The following is a 15,518-nucleotide window of genomic DNA, read 5'->3' on the forward strand; positions in this document are numbered from 1 at the left end:
AAGCGTGAACGCTAAGAAACAAAAAAAAATATGGCAGAGCTCAAAGAAAAGAGAACCGCACCGGCGGGCAGCTGGTGGAGCACTGCTACAAGCGGAGGATGAGTTTTTTTTTTTTCTTCACAACTTTTTATTTTGATTTTCTTTTTTCAATATTCCTTTTTTTTTAAAGGACGCGGGAGGAGGAGATTAGACGAGAAGGACGGACGACGGCCGAAGGAGAGTGGAGGGCAAAGAAATAAGAAAACTTGTATTTCAACCTTTCGAGAAAAGGGTTCTCTCTCTTTCAGGTACAAAAAAACAAAAAATTAAAAAAGAAAAAGGAAAGACACAGAGAGGGCGAATAAGGTGGAGAGAAAGAGGAGAAACAGCTGGAGAAATGAGGGCGGCGCTCGCTGGCCCCTTCTTAAGACGGAAATAGCCCACCCTGGTCGAACGTGTGTATATATGTGTTACGTGTGTGTGTGTGTTTGCGATCGGTATCACAGCTAAACACACTCACCTTTGGACTTTTGTTTCCATCTGGTGGCCGAACGAGCCATCACTCCCGACGGGGAAAAAAAAGGCCTAATCTTGCGTTGCAACAGCGTTCACCGATTTCGTGATGGATATCATAGCCATCTATTGCCCAGCTGTTCAACAAGATTCCCCATTTGCCTTAAAAACGAATGTTCTCGACACATTGACATACATAATTCAAAAATAACAATAAAAAAAAAGGGACAGTCGCTATGTGTATGCAGTGCATGTCTAGTCGTCCTCCTCTTTGACTTTTCATTTTGTAAGCAAAGCAAAACATTTGAGTGATAAATGTCTTTTTTGAAATAGATATATATATTTATATATTTTTAAGTTGGGTCCGTACTTAAAAAAAATAATAATAATTTTTGTTTACTGATTTCAAAAGCAAACATCAGTTGGAAAGAGGTAGAAGACGAAGTATTCATCGATAGCTATCGTGACTTTTGTTCGATTCTTCTTCTTTTATGGAGGGGGGGGGGTTACTTTCTCAAAGAAGAAGTTGGGTGGTCGGTTTATTACGCCACTACAACCAAAAAGGGTCCCCTCGCCTCCCACTTTGTCCACCCCGTTTGCTGCAACACGTCTCTTCTCTGCGTGTTGTTATTTCAAAAACCGGTTGTAGTTATTTAATATGAAATGCCAATACATTTGTTTCCCTCTTCTTCTTGCCCACCATCGGCCGTATAACGACATGTCTGAAACGTAAACCGATTTGAAAAGGATGACACAGTGAAAATATCATAAAATAAAATTTTAAAAAATCTCTCTCCAGGTGGGCTCCTTAATTTCTTAAAACTCCTTTTCTGAATTTTGAACAATTTTTTTCTGGAACACGTAAGAGAATTCCCCCCCCTCCCCCTGTTTTTCACCATTTAACAATTTGAGATTTTCTCTTTTTCTCTTGTGTGTGTGTGTGTGTGTGTGTTTAGGCTTGGTTGTTATCATTATATTCTCGTTCACGAGAAAATGTTCTTCTAGGAGAAGAAGCGAGTGCGACGAACTTTGTTGGGAAATCCATATTTGGGTCCAGCAGCCCAGTCAGACCGTGAAGCATTTGAGCATGGTGTGCAGTATATACATAGGAAAAGATGAAGAGGGAACATTACGAGATAAAGAAAAAAAGGATATGAGAAAAGACGAGAAAAAAAAAATGGAATAAAGAGAGAAATATCCGAAATTGGGCATGACCTTCTATGGCCAACGCATGGCTTGGTATCACACGCACAAACAAACACACACACGCGCATGTATACGCAGGAGTTACACACACAGGGTTTTGAATTTCTTTAAAAGACAAAATGACCTTTGCTTTCCTCCTCCGTGAATTTGATGGCCAATACCACCTCCACGGCCGCTGGCCCGAGCAACCAATCAACAATGTCCCACAGAATGCAAGTTTCTGTGGTGGGCCCACTCGCCTCCCTGGCCAGCGCGGGCAATCGCCATAACTACGGACGGAATGCTAATCGTTCTTTTTCTTATTACTATAAAAACGAATAGAATTGCCCATCTCGTTATCTCCAGGGCAGACTCGTAACTCAAGAAAAAGTGAAGAATCATCTACCATTCGTTCCAGGAAAGTATGAAGAAGTACCGGTACACAAGAGCGACATCGTAAATCTCTTTAAAAGGGCGTCCTTTTTTTTTTTTAAGTATTTTGTTGTTCTGCCCTTATTCACTTTGTTTTTCTGTTCGAGTGCAGTCGACTGTCCAGTTCAGTTCGGAACCAACTAGTAACCACCGAATGGTTGGACGAAGGGGGAAAAGAAAGGGGGAAAAGAAAATGAGGAAAAAGAAAAAAGACTGAAATCAAATGAAAGAAATGATGATGATGAACTCAAAGAGTCCAAGAAAGCCCCAAATAGGTAAAATGGGCGTACACCAAAGAGGTCTAGTACGTCGGCAACAAATCAATGCCAAACACCTGGAACTCGTCTGCCTCTCCGATATTCATCAACATCTCAGTATTTGCCTCTGATTCTTCTATATGCAAATGAAGTACAGAGAAACTAGTTTTTTTGTGTGCCTTGCACGGGGCGACAGCTGATTCCCTTTTTTGAAATTTCATCGAATCTAAAGAGAATTTTCTAAAATAAATACAGGGGGGGCGTTTTTACTCACTTTGTGTCAATCCAGCTGGCGAAGAGGCGTCACGATGATGGTCATCCGGACAACTAGCAGAATCGGTCACAGTGTCATAACTATCCCAACGAACGACCGGATCGCCTGTAGATCAGCCGAGAAACACAAAAATAAAATGAGAACACGCACAAACGTCCGACATTTTAATCGTTCAAAACAAAAGGACAACACCATAAAAACCAAAAAAATGGACACGAACGTGAAGAACGAGATGAAATAAAATTATGTTTTCTTTACCTGTCGACGACTCGACCGTGTAGCGGGTGTGAGTTTCATTGACGCCCATTAGGCGGGACTCGGGGCTCGTTGAGAAATGTAATCGCACAGAACCGTCCAGTGGGAAACGCAAATCTAATGTAAACATTCCCCCACAAACAAAACAAAAATTAACATGAATTTAATAGTGTTGCATTAATCTGTGTAACGAGCTCAAAAAAATGTAAAGAAATAAAACAGAAACTGCATAAATGTCACAAACAGGTGGAGACCAACCAGCAGCAGGTGCACGGCCTTGTTGAAGTGGGACTGTATTTACTTTTGTAAGCCGCTGGGACAGCCAAAAAGAACAAAAATAAAACGACAAAGAACCCGTTAGATAATTGCTAGGCCGACAGACTGGACTGCTGTGGAGACCGAAGAGATTTGGTGAGCGTGCGAACGACTGTCCCGGCGTGAAAATGTTAGACGCGCTGTAATTACACCCATACTTCTCATCCCCTCTATGGGCTCGTTACAACGCCCATAAAAATTTTCAGAAATAACAGTCGGGAGAGAAAGAGAGAGAAAAGAAATAGCCGCTGCAACTGCTGTCTGATGTCCAACACTAAACGATAAACGGCACATCATCGCGGATCAATGGCCATCTCGAAAACGGGAGGTGAAAAAAATCAACCGCGGGACAAACTTTCCCAAATTAAAAAAATTAAATTAAAAACAATTTTTGTGACAACAAAATTCCCTTCAGATTGGTCATCGAATCAATTGTGGAATCCGTTACATTTATACGCAGATTTTAACCAATAAAATTAACGTCGGTTTGCGGGGGGTAACAGGGCAGTTTTTGTTCGGACTTTCCGGATGCAAAGCGATAAGATTCAAGAGTCCCGATAATTTCACGCTTCTAAAAAAAAAAGGAGAGCAGCTTTTCCAGAGTTACTTGGACAGATTGGAAATTTAAAAAATAAATAAATAATCAGAAAAACTAGAAAAAAAAATGTGTTGTTACAGTTCTGCATTTGAGGATGGGCCAGTGGTCCCCTCGTGTAACAAAGAAAAGAAAGAATTGATAAGAAATCCCAAGAGCGACGGGATTTAACCCTGCAATTATACTGATAACATAATCAGCCGGCGGCCGTGATCAACCAAACAAATGTGTAAAACGCATCAGGGCAGAAGAAGAAACTCGGGAACAAAAGAGATGATGGAACTGACTAAAGGAGATGTAGAAAAATATGTTTAAATTAAAAAAACAAAAAACCCACAATCATAGTTCTTTCGGACTCATCGATCATCGAAGGGGACCGAAAATCTCGAGTCCCCTCTCTTTCATCCTTTTGCTGCTTTCATTCTCTTCCCGAGGTACTTCTCTGTTCATCTTCTTTTCATTTATCTTACTCGTGTTTGCTGTCAGCTACGTCGACGATCAGCCTCGATAACGATCAGACCGCAAAGGGATGCAAACAACGGTAACACAAGGAAAGATACGTGCAGGAAAAAGAAAAAAAAAAGAACAACTTCATTTTGATATGCACCTTGGCAGGCATCGTCCAAATCTTGGCGCTGAAAGACTAGCGTGTGCTGCGTGACGGCGCAAGTGTGGAACTGGAGGCTAAAGATGGTCTCGCGGCCATCTACCGGTAGCCGGTGGCGGTGATAGCATTTAACCAGGATGTCGCCGCGAAGCGCCAGCCCGCGTTCGCCCAGTGACATGGTAAAGTGGCGAGCGCTGTCGTGCAAGTTGTAAATGGACGATGTGTGTACTGGAACGCTGCCCTGGTAAACCTGTTTATTTTTTTTAAACCCAGCCAATGATAAATGTTGACAACAGTCGTAAAGTTACATCTGGATTGTTGCGAAAAAAGAAAGAAATGTGCGTACTTTGAAAAAGGCACGGCAACCGCCATTAGACTGGAAAGCTGGAATACCGACGACGGTGACGTGATCCAGGAAGAGCGGACTGGAATTGACCTGAATGGCACCCGACAGCAGTCCGGCAAAGTATTCCACATACCTGCAAACGAAATTGGCAATCGCCACGAAGAAAATGGTTTAATAAAATTTATGAGAAATAAGCGAGGCAAGCAATAAAAAAAAGAAACACGCAAATTTGCATCGAGCATAAATAGGATATGTTGCCATCGGGGGGGGAGAATGATTTCACGGATTATCTTGTTTCCACATTTCGTGTTACAATCAACCATCATGGGTGTGTGTTAGATAAAAACTATAGTGCCGCAAACCTTTTGTCGGACGGGGTGCGGAGGCCTCCGACGCGTTCGTTCAGGAACCGCTTCATGGAGAAGCGGTCCAACGATTGCTGGTCCTGCTGATTGGGCGGACACAGTCCGGTGTACTCGCAGTAGGCCGCTACCACCACGCCCACTCGCTGTAGGCCGCACCTGTCATAAATCATCCATGTTACATCGCTTGCATCGGTTTGGAAAATAATACATCGACAATTGCCGCCACTTTTGCGCATCCACTTGCGCTGAAGAATCAATAGAAAGGAAGAAGCGTAAAAACAAAACTCCCACAGGGACGGCCAGCTGCACAACACGCTACCGACATTTATTTTATTATTATTTTTTTTTACATCCATTAAACCTTAGATCCCTTCTACGTGTAAAATATGTTATTGTTTCTTGTTACATCGTCCAGTGTGGGAAATATATTACGTAAACTTCTCCCTCGGTCTCGCACACGGAGCCTCGTTCTCTCACGAAACATTCGAAACCCATTAATTGAGGCACGATGTATATAGTCACTCATTAACAAAAAGGCAGTCCTCATTTCCAGTCTGGAAAAAAAAAAAAACAACACCAAGGGATGGCTGCAGTTAAAGAGAGGGGGGGCTATTTAAAAGGGAATAAATCTCGAGACGATTGAATGTTTTTTCTTCCTTTTTTTTTAAAGAAAACTTTAAGGGCGGGTTGGAAAAAAAAAAAGAAAAGAAAATCAACTGATGAATTCATGACTTTCTCAAAGGCATTGGAAAAAAAAACGACCGCACTACACAGCACCGCGCCAAGTTGAACGATTTATCGTTCGGCTACTATAACGAAGAAAGAAAAGCAAATGGCTAAAAACTGAAGAAGAGGAGAACAATTCCGTGAGAGGCTATTTGTAATATGAATGCCCAACAATGTGGCGATCGGCCAAAATGTTGTCCATGGAATAAGGAATAGACCTGCACGAGGCCGAATTGCTGGACTCACGACCAATGATGAACGAATCGACTTCACGTATGGAGCCGAAAAATATATTCGGGGGGGTTTCTTTTGTTTGTTTTTTTTTTCTTCTTCTTCTTTTTTGTCAGCCCTATTTGGATACTATATGGGCAAACATATAACAGACTTAAAGATTATGTATGTAGGAATAATAAACTCTAGACTTGGTTTATGATTGTTATAAAGAATATGTTCCAGTTTCTTGCCGCGTACAATAGGCAAAGGCGATAAGAAATGACCACTTTGAATAAAAATAGGAGAGAGAGAGAGAGAACGAAAATATCCAACATTTCAAGGAAATATTCAAATTCCTCTTTGACGCTTTTCTGTGTGTGGAGGAAAACAAAAGAAATGTTAATAGGCGATAGGTCGTGTTACGTACTTGGAATGGAGAACGGCGACGTGTTGGGGATCAGCCTGTAGCCAAGAATCAAGCGCTCGGCAGACGGAGCAGAGTCGTTCCAACGGTGGTGCCAATTGGTCCGGCCAGCCAACGTCCAGCACTCGAGGGTTCCATAGTCCAATCTCCTTCCTTGGCAACGACAAGTTGAACACCTGCATCGAATATGTTTTTTTGTTTCACATTCATTCTTGCAAGAGGCCAAGACAACAGTGAACGATGACGACGTGATCTTTTTTGCACTTGCGTTCGTGAGTCATCAATGACGTCAAAGCAGTTCATTTATTGCCATTGTTATGACTTCCAAGGGCAACAAGTTCCAAGGGCAATTTGATTGCAATTGAAAATAGATACCATGTAATTGTCGCCGTGTTTTGTTTGCAACATGCTGGCCGCCTGGTGGAGGGCTTCTCGGTACGTGGTCGTGTCCATCTCGGGCGGGAAACTTAGCGCCAAGATTCGTTCCGTGACGAAACTCAAATCCATAGCGGATGATGAAGATGACGGTCCTCTATCTGTACAGCCCGACAAAGAGTCCATCCGACGAGATGGCGAGATGGTAGCCTATTCGTGTTCCATGCGATCATACAGAAAAAAACCAAAACAAAACAAAAAAACATTTTCAATGAGGTCAAGGAAAAGCTTACTCTCTTTTTGTTGTTGTTGTTGATGTAGTTTTTTTTTTTGTTTCATAATTTTTTTTTTATTGTTGCGGCTAGCAACGTGCGAAAGATTAGAAGGGAGATTAGAAGGTGACACAGCTTTATTCTAAACATACCTGTCTACCGCCGGATGATGGACGACTCATCAGCGGTTCGGTGCCATTCTGCAATAGAAACACATCACTTTTACTATCAATGTTCATGATGGCAACGATCTCAGTGGGAAATGGGCTAGAGCAATTGAAACAAACAACAAACAAACAAAATGTTCATTGACGCACTACGTGGCTTGTTTTTCAATAACGTTTGCTCACGACCAACGTTCACTACTGGAATACTATTATATCACGAGTTGCTTTCTAGTCAATAAGATATTGAACAGAGGACCAGAGGAAACAACAACCAAAAAAAAAAAAACGTAGCACCACATGCTGTATATTGTGTTATCATTGGACTTTGACGGTTGGGAATTGCCTAACTCGACGGGAGGAGCAAAAAAAAGGAGTGATGTGGGAGGGTTGAGATAGGTGCTGCTGGGCAACCGAAAATACCCGAGGCGGTAGAGGTAAGCCACTAGCGTTGAACTTGGACCTTCGACGGCCAACATCGTGCAAGTGCTCGGCTGCGCGGCCCACGGATCGTGCCATCAGATAGAGAGCCTGTCCTGCCGGCTGATCTAGACATAGATCAGCGGAGGGCTGACGGACAGAGCGCATGAGCTGGATGAGCCGAATGTGTTCCATAAAAGGCAAGTCAATGGAGGCTTCCATAATCATCATGAATTCGCTTGGATTGATCTTCATAATGACGTCTTCTTTTTTTTAAACGCAATGCGCAATAACGACACGTAGGCGCAATAATGCGAACCGACCACGCGTTCTTTTCACCAATGATGATTATGTTCGGACGTCACGCTAAAAACGCATTGCGAACGCCCAATCCCCATACAACAGCAAAATTTTAAAAACAACACTACTTCTTTCCTCCCCAATTTTTTTTATAAATATTTCTTTCAAATTTGGCGCCCAGTCAGAAGGTAATTCAGAAATTCCGCAGACAATTTCTCTTTGGCTTGCAACTCCCTTTTCTTATCAAACAAGAACATTTTCGGGCCAGCTAATCGGAGCGTGGATAATCCCATCACCATTCACGATGCAGTCACACACACACACACACGCACACACGTACAAATCAGGAGTAAACAATGGATTCAATGGAGCGAACAAATCGGACGTCACGGATCAATCGGCATTGGCAAACATTTTCAATTGTTTCCAATTTCAAAATAAAAAAAATTATAATAATAATAATATTTTTGTTATGTTTGGCTTTTCAATTGGGCGACACACCAACACAAAAATATTAGACTATAAAAAAATAAAAACTCGGGTGCGATATAGAAAAAAAAAGGGGGGAGAGAGGGAAAAGAGCCGTGAACGGATCAGCGTTGAAGCGTCAACTGAGCGTGAGGCCAGGCTTCTGACTCGGCTTTTATGACGTTAACTTCTCTTCTGTGTGTTGCCATTTTTTGTTGTTGTTGTTGTTGTTCCCCACCACAACTACGAATTGTTTTGTTGTTTGTGCGTGCCGTTACTTTCCCTTTCTCTCTTACTCCTCCTCTTTCGTCTTCTTCCTTTCCCTCCTCTGCCACTTCACGTTTTATGCATATGCAGGTAACCTACGTTGCAATCGACCATCACCTTCTGTACTGTTGCGTCAGATGGTGCGTACCGTGCAATTGTACACAATAAGCAACAACAAAAATAAATAAATAAATAAATAAATATGGTTGGCAGGCCCCGTTTTTACAAGTAGCGACAATATGATGTGGGACGGCCCGGAAGCGGGTCATTCGCGGACTGACTCCGTTGTTTCTTTTCCCTTTGTCATGATTGTTGTTGTTGTTGTTGCAGTTTGGAGGCACAACAGCTGGGAACACCGTAGATGGAGCATTCGTCAACTCGTATTAACAAGCAATCATCTTTGATGAAATATCTTCACGTCAAAACGTAAATCAACAAATGGATCTTGGAACATTTTTCCTTCTTGCCCTTTTTTAGGGAAATTCCTTCGTGCCAGCAAATAAGACTGCGCTTGTGCCGCTAATGAGCTGCTGCTTCATATTCTTAATCTTCTTTCTACATCCGAAATGCTCGCCGAGTGCCGAAGAAGCGTGGGAATCGGGACTGATGTTTCCCGCCATTGTCTCTGACCTTTTCTCGGTTCGCCGCACGAGGTGCTGCACCCAACCCAGTCAAGCCGAATAGAAGTTAATTGGCCTCGTTGACAAGGTTGTAAGAATCCGGTAATGCCACACACACACACACACAGGGGTCTATTTTCTACTGCACACACACACATTTCTTACTTTCAAATTGTCACGATATAAACTATTTGATTTTCCCGCGTTCATGCTGCCATCTAACCTGTTGTCTGAAACAACGCACAACTCCACCTATTCCCGGACGTGTACATACCACACAAATTTCTCACACACACACACACACACTCACACAAAGGAGGGCCACGGAGAAAAACATGAAATAAAAGAATTACGAGAGGGGCATCTGGTTGCCATTGCTTGATGGTTTATCTGCTTGCAGTACACGATGCTTCTCGTGTTTACATACGCATCTAGAGGGAACGGTGGCCGAGTTCTCTACGCAGCGGATGATGAGATTTCCAGATAGACAACCCAAGCGAGGGAAAGATAGAGGGAAAAAAAAAGAATTCTCGGCTAAAAATGGAAAATAGTACGAGGAAAAAAAAAAAAAAATAGAAGACGCCAGTCGAAAAAATGTGGTGTGAAAGAAGGGGGGAATCGGACGTGAGCGCACTCACAAAAACAGGGTAGAACTTCCGGATGTTGAGTACAACACAAACCCGCATTTTTTTTTTTTTAACTCACTATACGTTATGTACTCTAGAATGAACTATATGTACTTTTACATGGCTGCCGCTTATGCCCCCCCCCCTATTTCTGCTATGGTTTTTGTGCCCTAGACTCCGGAAAGAAACGCACACACGCAACAAAAAATCGTTGGATTGACAGAAGGCATTAACTGTTTGAAGCTGTAAGGATCTCTTTGATCTATTATTTCCACAGTTTCTGTATTTCTCGTTTACTTATAGATGACTATACGGTGAAGAGGTATAACGGCACACACACCCCCCAAAAAAAAAAAAAGGAAAACAACGGAAGACAGATTCGGTCATTCGGTAATAAATTGACGATGCGGAACGTGCCCTTTTCGTTCAAAAAAAAAAAAATGGGAAAGAATTCCGCCCCATTCCGTGTGCTCTTTTGTTTTGTTTTTAGTAATGTATATATACTAGGCCGTACACTACGATTCATGTTTGTCATCCGACCCGCTTCGTCATAATAGGAAACCGAGCGGAGCGCACCGGTGCGATAAAGGGCAAATATACCAATAGATTTATTGTTATCGTTAAACACCGCCTACCCATATAGAAAGTGATCGTTCAGCTCTGAGCCATATGAAACACGGGCGAACAAAAACGTGGAATTTCTGCTGTCTATGTGAATATTTTTTGTTCTTTCTTTTCTTTTTTTTTTTAACAAGATGTAGAACGAATTGGCGGTAACGAGCGGTAGCTACTAAACTCAATTGGCGGCACGAAGAAAAACCGAACGTAAAGACGACAAAATAACCATCACGTCGCTCTTCATTTTTTTTTTTCAGTGGCGTGATTCACAGCCGTAATCGTAAACAACGGGAATTGACACCAACTTTTGTTGCCCCCCCCCCAAAAAAAAAATGTTTTATGGTCTATACATTTGCTCCGAATGATATATAGGCGAAAAGGAAAAAAATAAATTCAAAAGGAGTCGTTACACGAGATGTGATTGTCCAAAAATAAAAAAAAACGAATGGCGGGATTTAAAAAAAAAAATTTGATGTGCGTAACATTCGCCGACAGACGGACACACAAAAAGGGCCGGGTTATGATGCAATGACGGAAACAGGGTACTAACTTTCAACTAGATTTCTATGCTAAATCTTACCAAACTCTTGAGACTGACGGAAGTCGGTAAAGCATCGTTTTGTTGACATTGCTTCTGGATGAACCGATCGTGCTGGAATATAAGCCGGGCGGGATCTTGAAAGGTACGCTTACACGATTGACTCAGGTTCTTCACGAACCAAATGGCACACGCACGCAAAAGTCACGGCAAAGAATATGCCCCGAAAGCAAGAAACACATCCCATGGAATGAGAAAAAAAAAAAAGAAAAAGTTTTGCAAATAAAACAATATTCACAAAGTGCCAAAAAAAAAACTACCAAAATGGGCAAAAAGTTGGCGGAAAAAGATTCAGCTTTCCATTCTCGTCCAAGAAGAGAACAGAACTGAGCCACAGGCAAAAAAAAAAAAAAAGGCCATACAGAAAAGAAGGAGAATGACGGACGGAAAGGCAATCGATCTGATGAAGCAACTACTGTACGTAAAAAAAAATAATAATAATAAAAAAAGAAAGGATCTCTCGGAGATGCGGCGCCGTCGTCGGGATCAAGGACGTTGCGGCTATCAAGACTAGACGAAAGGGCATGTCCAATTTGTTGGTGTTACTATAGTGCGAGACAAGTTAGCTCAGAAGCGAGCCAGATCGATAAAAACACGGACGGGAATAGCTGGACAACCAGGACACAGACATTTATAAATGCGCTGAAGAGACATTTTCCCACTGAAGGACATCAACAAGCTAAAAAAAAAAGGGGGGTTATTGGTATTTCTTTAAAAAAAAAATTGCGATTCGAATAGTAGGGGGGAGGGGAATGAATAAAAAAAAAATATGCGCCGGCGGGGTCGGAACGGATCGATAGAAGCGATCACGCGGTTCGAGCCAAATAAAGAACGAGAAGGAACAAGAAAAAAAAAATTGAATAAATATAGACATCAGCAGAGAGAGGATTGCAAAAAAAAAAAAAAAAGGAGAGGAATTTCGTTGAAGTTGTTCCAGCCGAATATTTAGAAAAGAAAATAGGGAACTAACCTCGGCGCTGACTGTCACTCTTTCATGGCCGGATTGGAATAAAGAGCGCCATTTTGACTTCAGGTGAGACATCACTTTTTTTTTTTTTTTTAAGATTTTCAAAAGTCAAGAAAGAAAAAAAAAAATTGAAACCAAAGTCTGAAAGACGCGCAATACAAATAAGGAAAAGAAAAAGAGGCAGGTGAAAATGACAGGGATTTGCTCTTTCCTCCAAAGCCTCTCGACTCGCTCGAGAATGAATGATCGTTTCTCGGTTGACAATCTTAAAATTCTCTAAACAGCAGGCAACCCTTTTGACGCACTTTTTTTTTAAATAATCCAGTACCACCTCAAAATTTCACGAATAAAAACCGAAACACAATTTTTATGGTCGGCTAAAAAACAAAAAAAACTGCTCTGTCCGTGTGCGGCCGCAAAGGGACCCTTTGCGCTGCAGACTGGTGAACTGTAGGTTGCCCTGTGCGGATCTCCACCAACACATTTAGACAGCACTGGTCGTCATCGTGACTGCGTCAATGCCCGTGTGCAACACAACAGCAACGATGACAACAACAAAACGCACTTAACACACACACACACACACACACACGACCATTTGTATCGTAGCACGCGAGAAGCGTCCGAGGGTCTTCACTTGCAAGCTGCCAGAGCCAAAAAGAGCAAACTACGTCTCTAACACACACACACACACACACACGAGCTGAAAAAGACGCCCCCCCCCCTCTCTTCTGTTTACGTACACGGATTCAAACATCAACCAGTTCCAGCGCTAGCCGGCTGATGGCGGCAGGCAAACATTCCCGTTTTTCTTTTCTTTATTCATCTGGTAGCTCTTTTGGATATGAAGGGAAGCACAAAATCCGTTCAATGAGCTCTCTCGGGATTGGTGTTTACCGAAGGCACCGCAGATTTTTCACGATGATTCATCCCGGTACTATGCAGGTGGGAGTGTTTACCGTTAAGATTTGGCGGTGGCAAAAAAAAAAAAAAAAGAGGTTCGAAAGGGAGCGCGGAATGGAAAAATTGGCCCGGTGACATACGTGAGTGTGTGTAGATTAAGGCACTCGATGCTGTTTGTACTTGATTGACTTCTTTTCTTTTTTCGATAGGGAGAACTGAAAGTGGGAGAGACGCAGAACTAGGCGTGGGCCACGTCTTTTTTTTTTTGGCCTTATGAGGAGCGCTGCACTTGGAGCCAAATGCCCAACCCACATGTACGACGGCGCTTATCAACTCGAAAAGATCTTTATTATTATTGCAACCGCCATTTTTTTTTTCTGTGTGTTCCGTTGACGCTGGAGCAGACGAAAAATAGGGCTAAAAAAAAAGATGCAAAATAGAAAAAAAACGTAATGTGAAATTTATGCCATTCGACTTCACAATGTTCCGTGCTGTCCGTGTAGAGGTAGGTGCATCTGTTGTACACTTGTATATACATACAAATCTCTCTCTCAAAAAAGGAAACGGGGCAAATTCAAAAACAACCCGAAAGATGGAGCGTGTTTCGGTTGACCTCATTCCCAACAAGCGCATTTCTTTTTTATTTTTTACAACACCAAAAATCTGTGCGTACGAGCGGAATAAGAGAAATAAAACTTAAGAAAAAAAAAAAAATGTATTACGAGTGAACAATTTCAGATTGTAACCGGTGCTTTACCGGGAACAGCGCAAATGTCTTTCGAATTCGACGCCCTTAAAAGTTTTTTTTTTTTTCTATAGATAAATAAAAAGAAAGAAAAAAAGCCGGCGTCGCATATAATCACTTTACCTATTCATTCAACTGTGTGTGTGTGTGTTATTTTTTAACGATTCTTTTAAGAGTGTGGGGGGGTTCAAAGTTCTTTTTCAGATGGCATATTCTTTTAAGGGCGGCATGTATGCAAGAGAGGAAAAACAAAAAAAAAAAGTTTCATAAGAAATGGAAATAAACGTTAGTCTGACTGACTGGTGGGAATGACGATTGAATCGTGACGACTTTTTAATGAGACGCAGCGTAGGCGTCAACGTACACGATAACTGCTGGCGTCTGTACCACTTCGCCGCCAATTCTCCGCTATTTGCTCAATGACAAAAGAAAATTTCACCGTGTTTTTGGTACTTAATATTACTATATCGCCGTTCTTCTCCACGTTTTTGTTTTGTTTAACACATTCCGCAACATTGCCGTTCTTCAAGAAAGGATCGGTTCTTTACAACAGCAAAAATGTGCGCCATTGTCATTTCATTCATGGCACGTGATTTACAAACGACGTCCCGTATTATGTTAAAAAAACACGCAACAGTACGCATAGTTGTATCTAGTACAACACGCAATAACACACCTGTCCCGGAAAGGTAAAACAATTCTTTTTTAAAAAATCCTCTTCTGACCATTCTGTCCCTATAAATTTAGAAAAAAAAAAATAGTTTCGTTTGAACTCTACGGAGCTCGAAAAAAAACTACAGGCGTTCCACACCAGCAATTGGCAGCTAATTGGAGAAATAGAGGGACTTGTACTGTTGCACCTATTGGCTGTTGGACATGCTCAATTTTTCAAAGAAAAAAAAAAGGAAAAGACAAGAGGATGAGGAGACTCGACAGAGGAGTAATCGCGAAAACAAGCGGGACGTGCCGGGCAGTTTTCGGTCGGTTGCTCAAGTGCGCAATAATTGCCACCAAGGATGTACACGCCAAGATGAATGAGATGAATTTCTCTTTCTCTCTCTTGTCGCCAGTGCTCATCCTCAAAACGCTGCCAGCAGCCGACACCGCAGCCGTGAAGGTGAAGCGCTCAAGTTGAACACAAGAAAACGACGGTAACCATTTATTTTCGTCGACCACGACGACTAGACTTCATTCTATGGCTCAAAAAGTCACCGCACTGAAAAGAAAAAGAAAAAAAAAAAAAAACCGTTTTCTTCTTCTTCTTCTTTCCGGTTTGTTCATCATCGCTCTTCTTCAAGTGTTTCGTGAGTTTGTTCTTTTTCTTTTTCTGTGTGTGTGCGCGTCCTCCTTTTTTAACTCGAGCGCTACTCGTGAAAAACGGTGCGCTCCTCGGCTTTAGCGTTTTTTAGTAATCATTGAAAGTGCAATCACGAGTTACACACATTTTTTATTTTTACGAGTCAAAAAGAAGTCGTTTTAATTTCCTCATTTTTCAATGGCTTTCCCCGTACGGGACGCGAGAACCCACATTTAATTTTCTTCTCGACACGAGGAAAACATCAACAACCGAAAAGCTGATGGACCGAGGAGTTTCTCTTATTCATTTCGTTTTTTTTTTTAATTACAAAATTGCGGAAGAAGAAGAAAAAAAAAATCTTATTTTTTTCTTCGAATGGCCATCGATGCAAA

General features: G+C 41.9%; 1 protein-coding gene across 15 annotated transcripts in view; it reads right to left on the minus strand.

Moving 5' to 3' along the window:
* Positions 1-15,518, minus strand: part of LOC116917122 (tensin-2) — a 52,604-nt gene that overhangs the window by 15,559 nt on the left and 21,527 nt on the right. For 8 of the 15 annotated variants that reach the window (XM_045169075.1, XM_045169076.1, XM_045169083.1 and 5 more), the window contains 9 exons: positions 11,197-11,325; positions 7,286-7,333; positions 6,862-7,071; positions 6,490-6,662; positions 5,121-5,279; positions 4,759-4,891; positions 4,413-4,662; positions 2,899-3,012; positions 2,641-2,745 (listed from right to left, as the gene is read on the minus strand). In XM_045169075.1, the coding sequence (XP_045025010.1) occupies positions 2,641-2,745; positions 2,899-3,012; positions 4,413-4,662; positions 4,759-4,891; positions 5,121-5,279; positions 6,490-6,662; positions 6,862-7,071; positions 7,286-7,333; positions 11,197-11,325 (1,321 nt within the window). Of the gene's footprint in view, positions 1-2,640; positions 2,746-2,898; positions 3,013-4,412; positions 4,663-4,758; positions 4,892-5,120; positions 5,280-6,489; positions 6,663-6,861; positions 7,072-7,285; positions 7,334-7,720; positions 8,440-11,196; positions 11,326-11,474; positions 11,756-12,184; positions 12,829-15,518 lie in introns of those variants that run through there. The other 7 variants (XM_045169081.1, XM_045169079.1, XM_045169084.1 and 4 more) reach the window with 5 other exon arrangements.

This window comes from Daphnia magna, linkage group LG2, assembly GCF_020631705.1.
Source record: "Daphnia magna isolate NIES linkage group LG2, ASM2063170v1.1, whole genome shotgun sequence".
In the NCBI taxonomy this organism is placed as follows: Eukaryota; Metazoa; Arthropoda; class Branchiopoda; order Diplostraca; family Daphniidae; genus Daphnia; species Daphnia magna.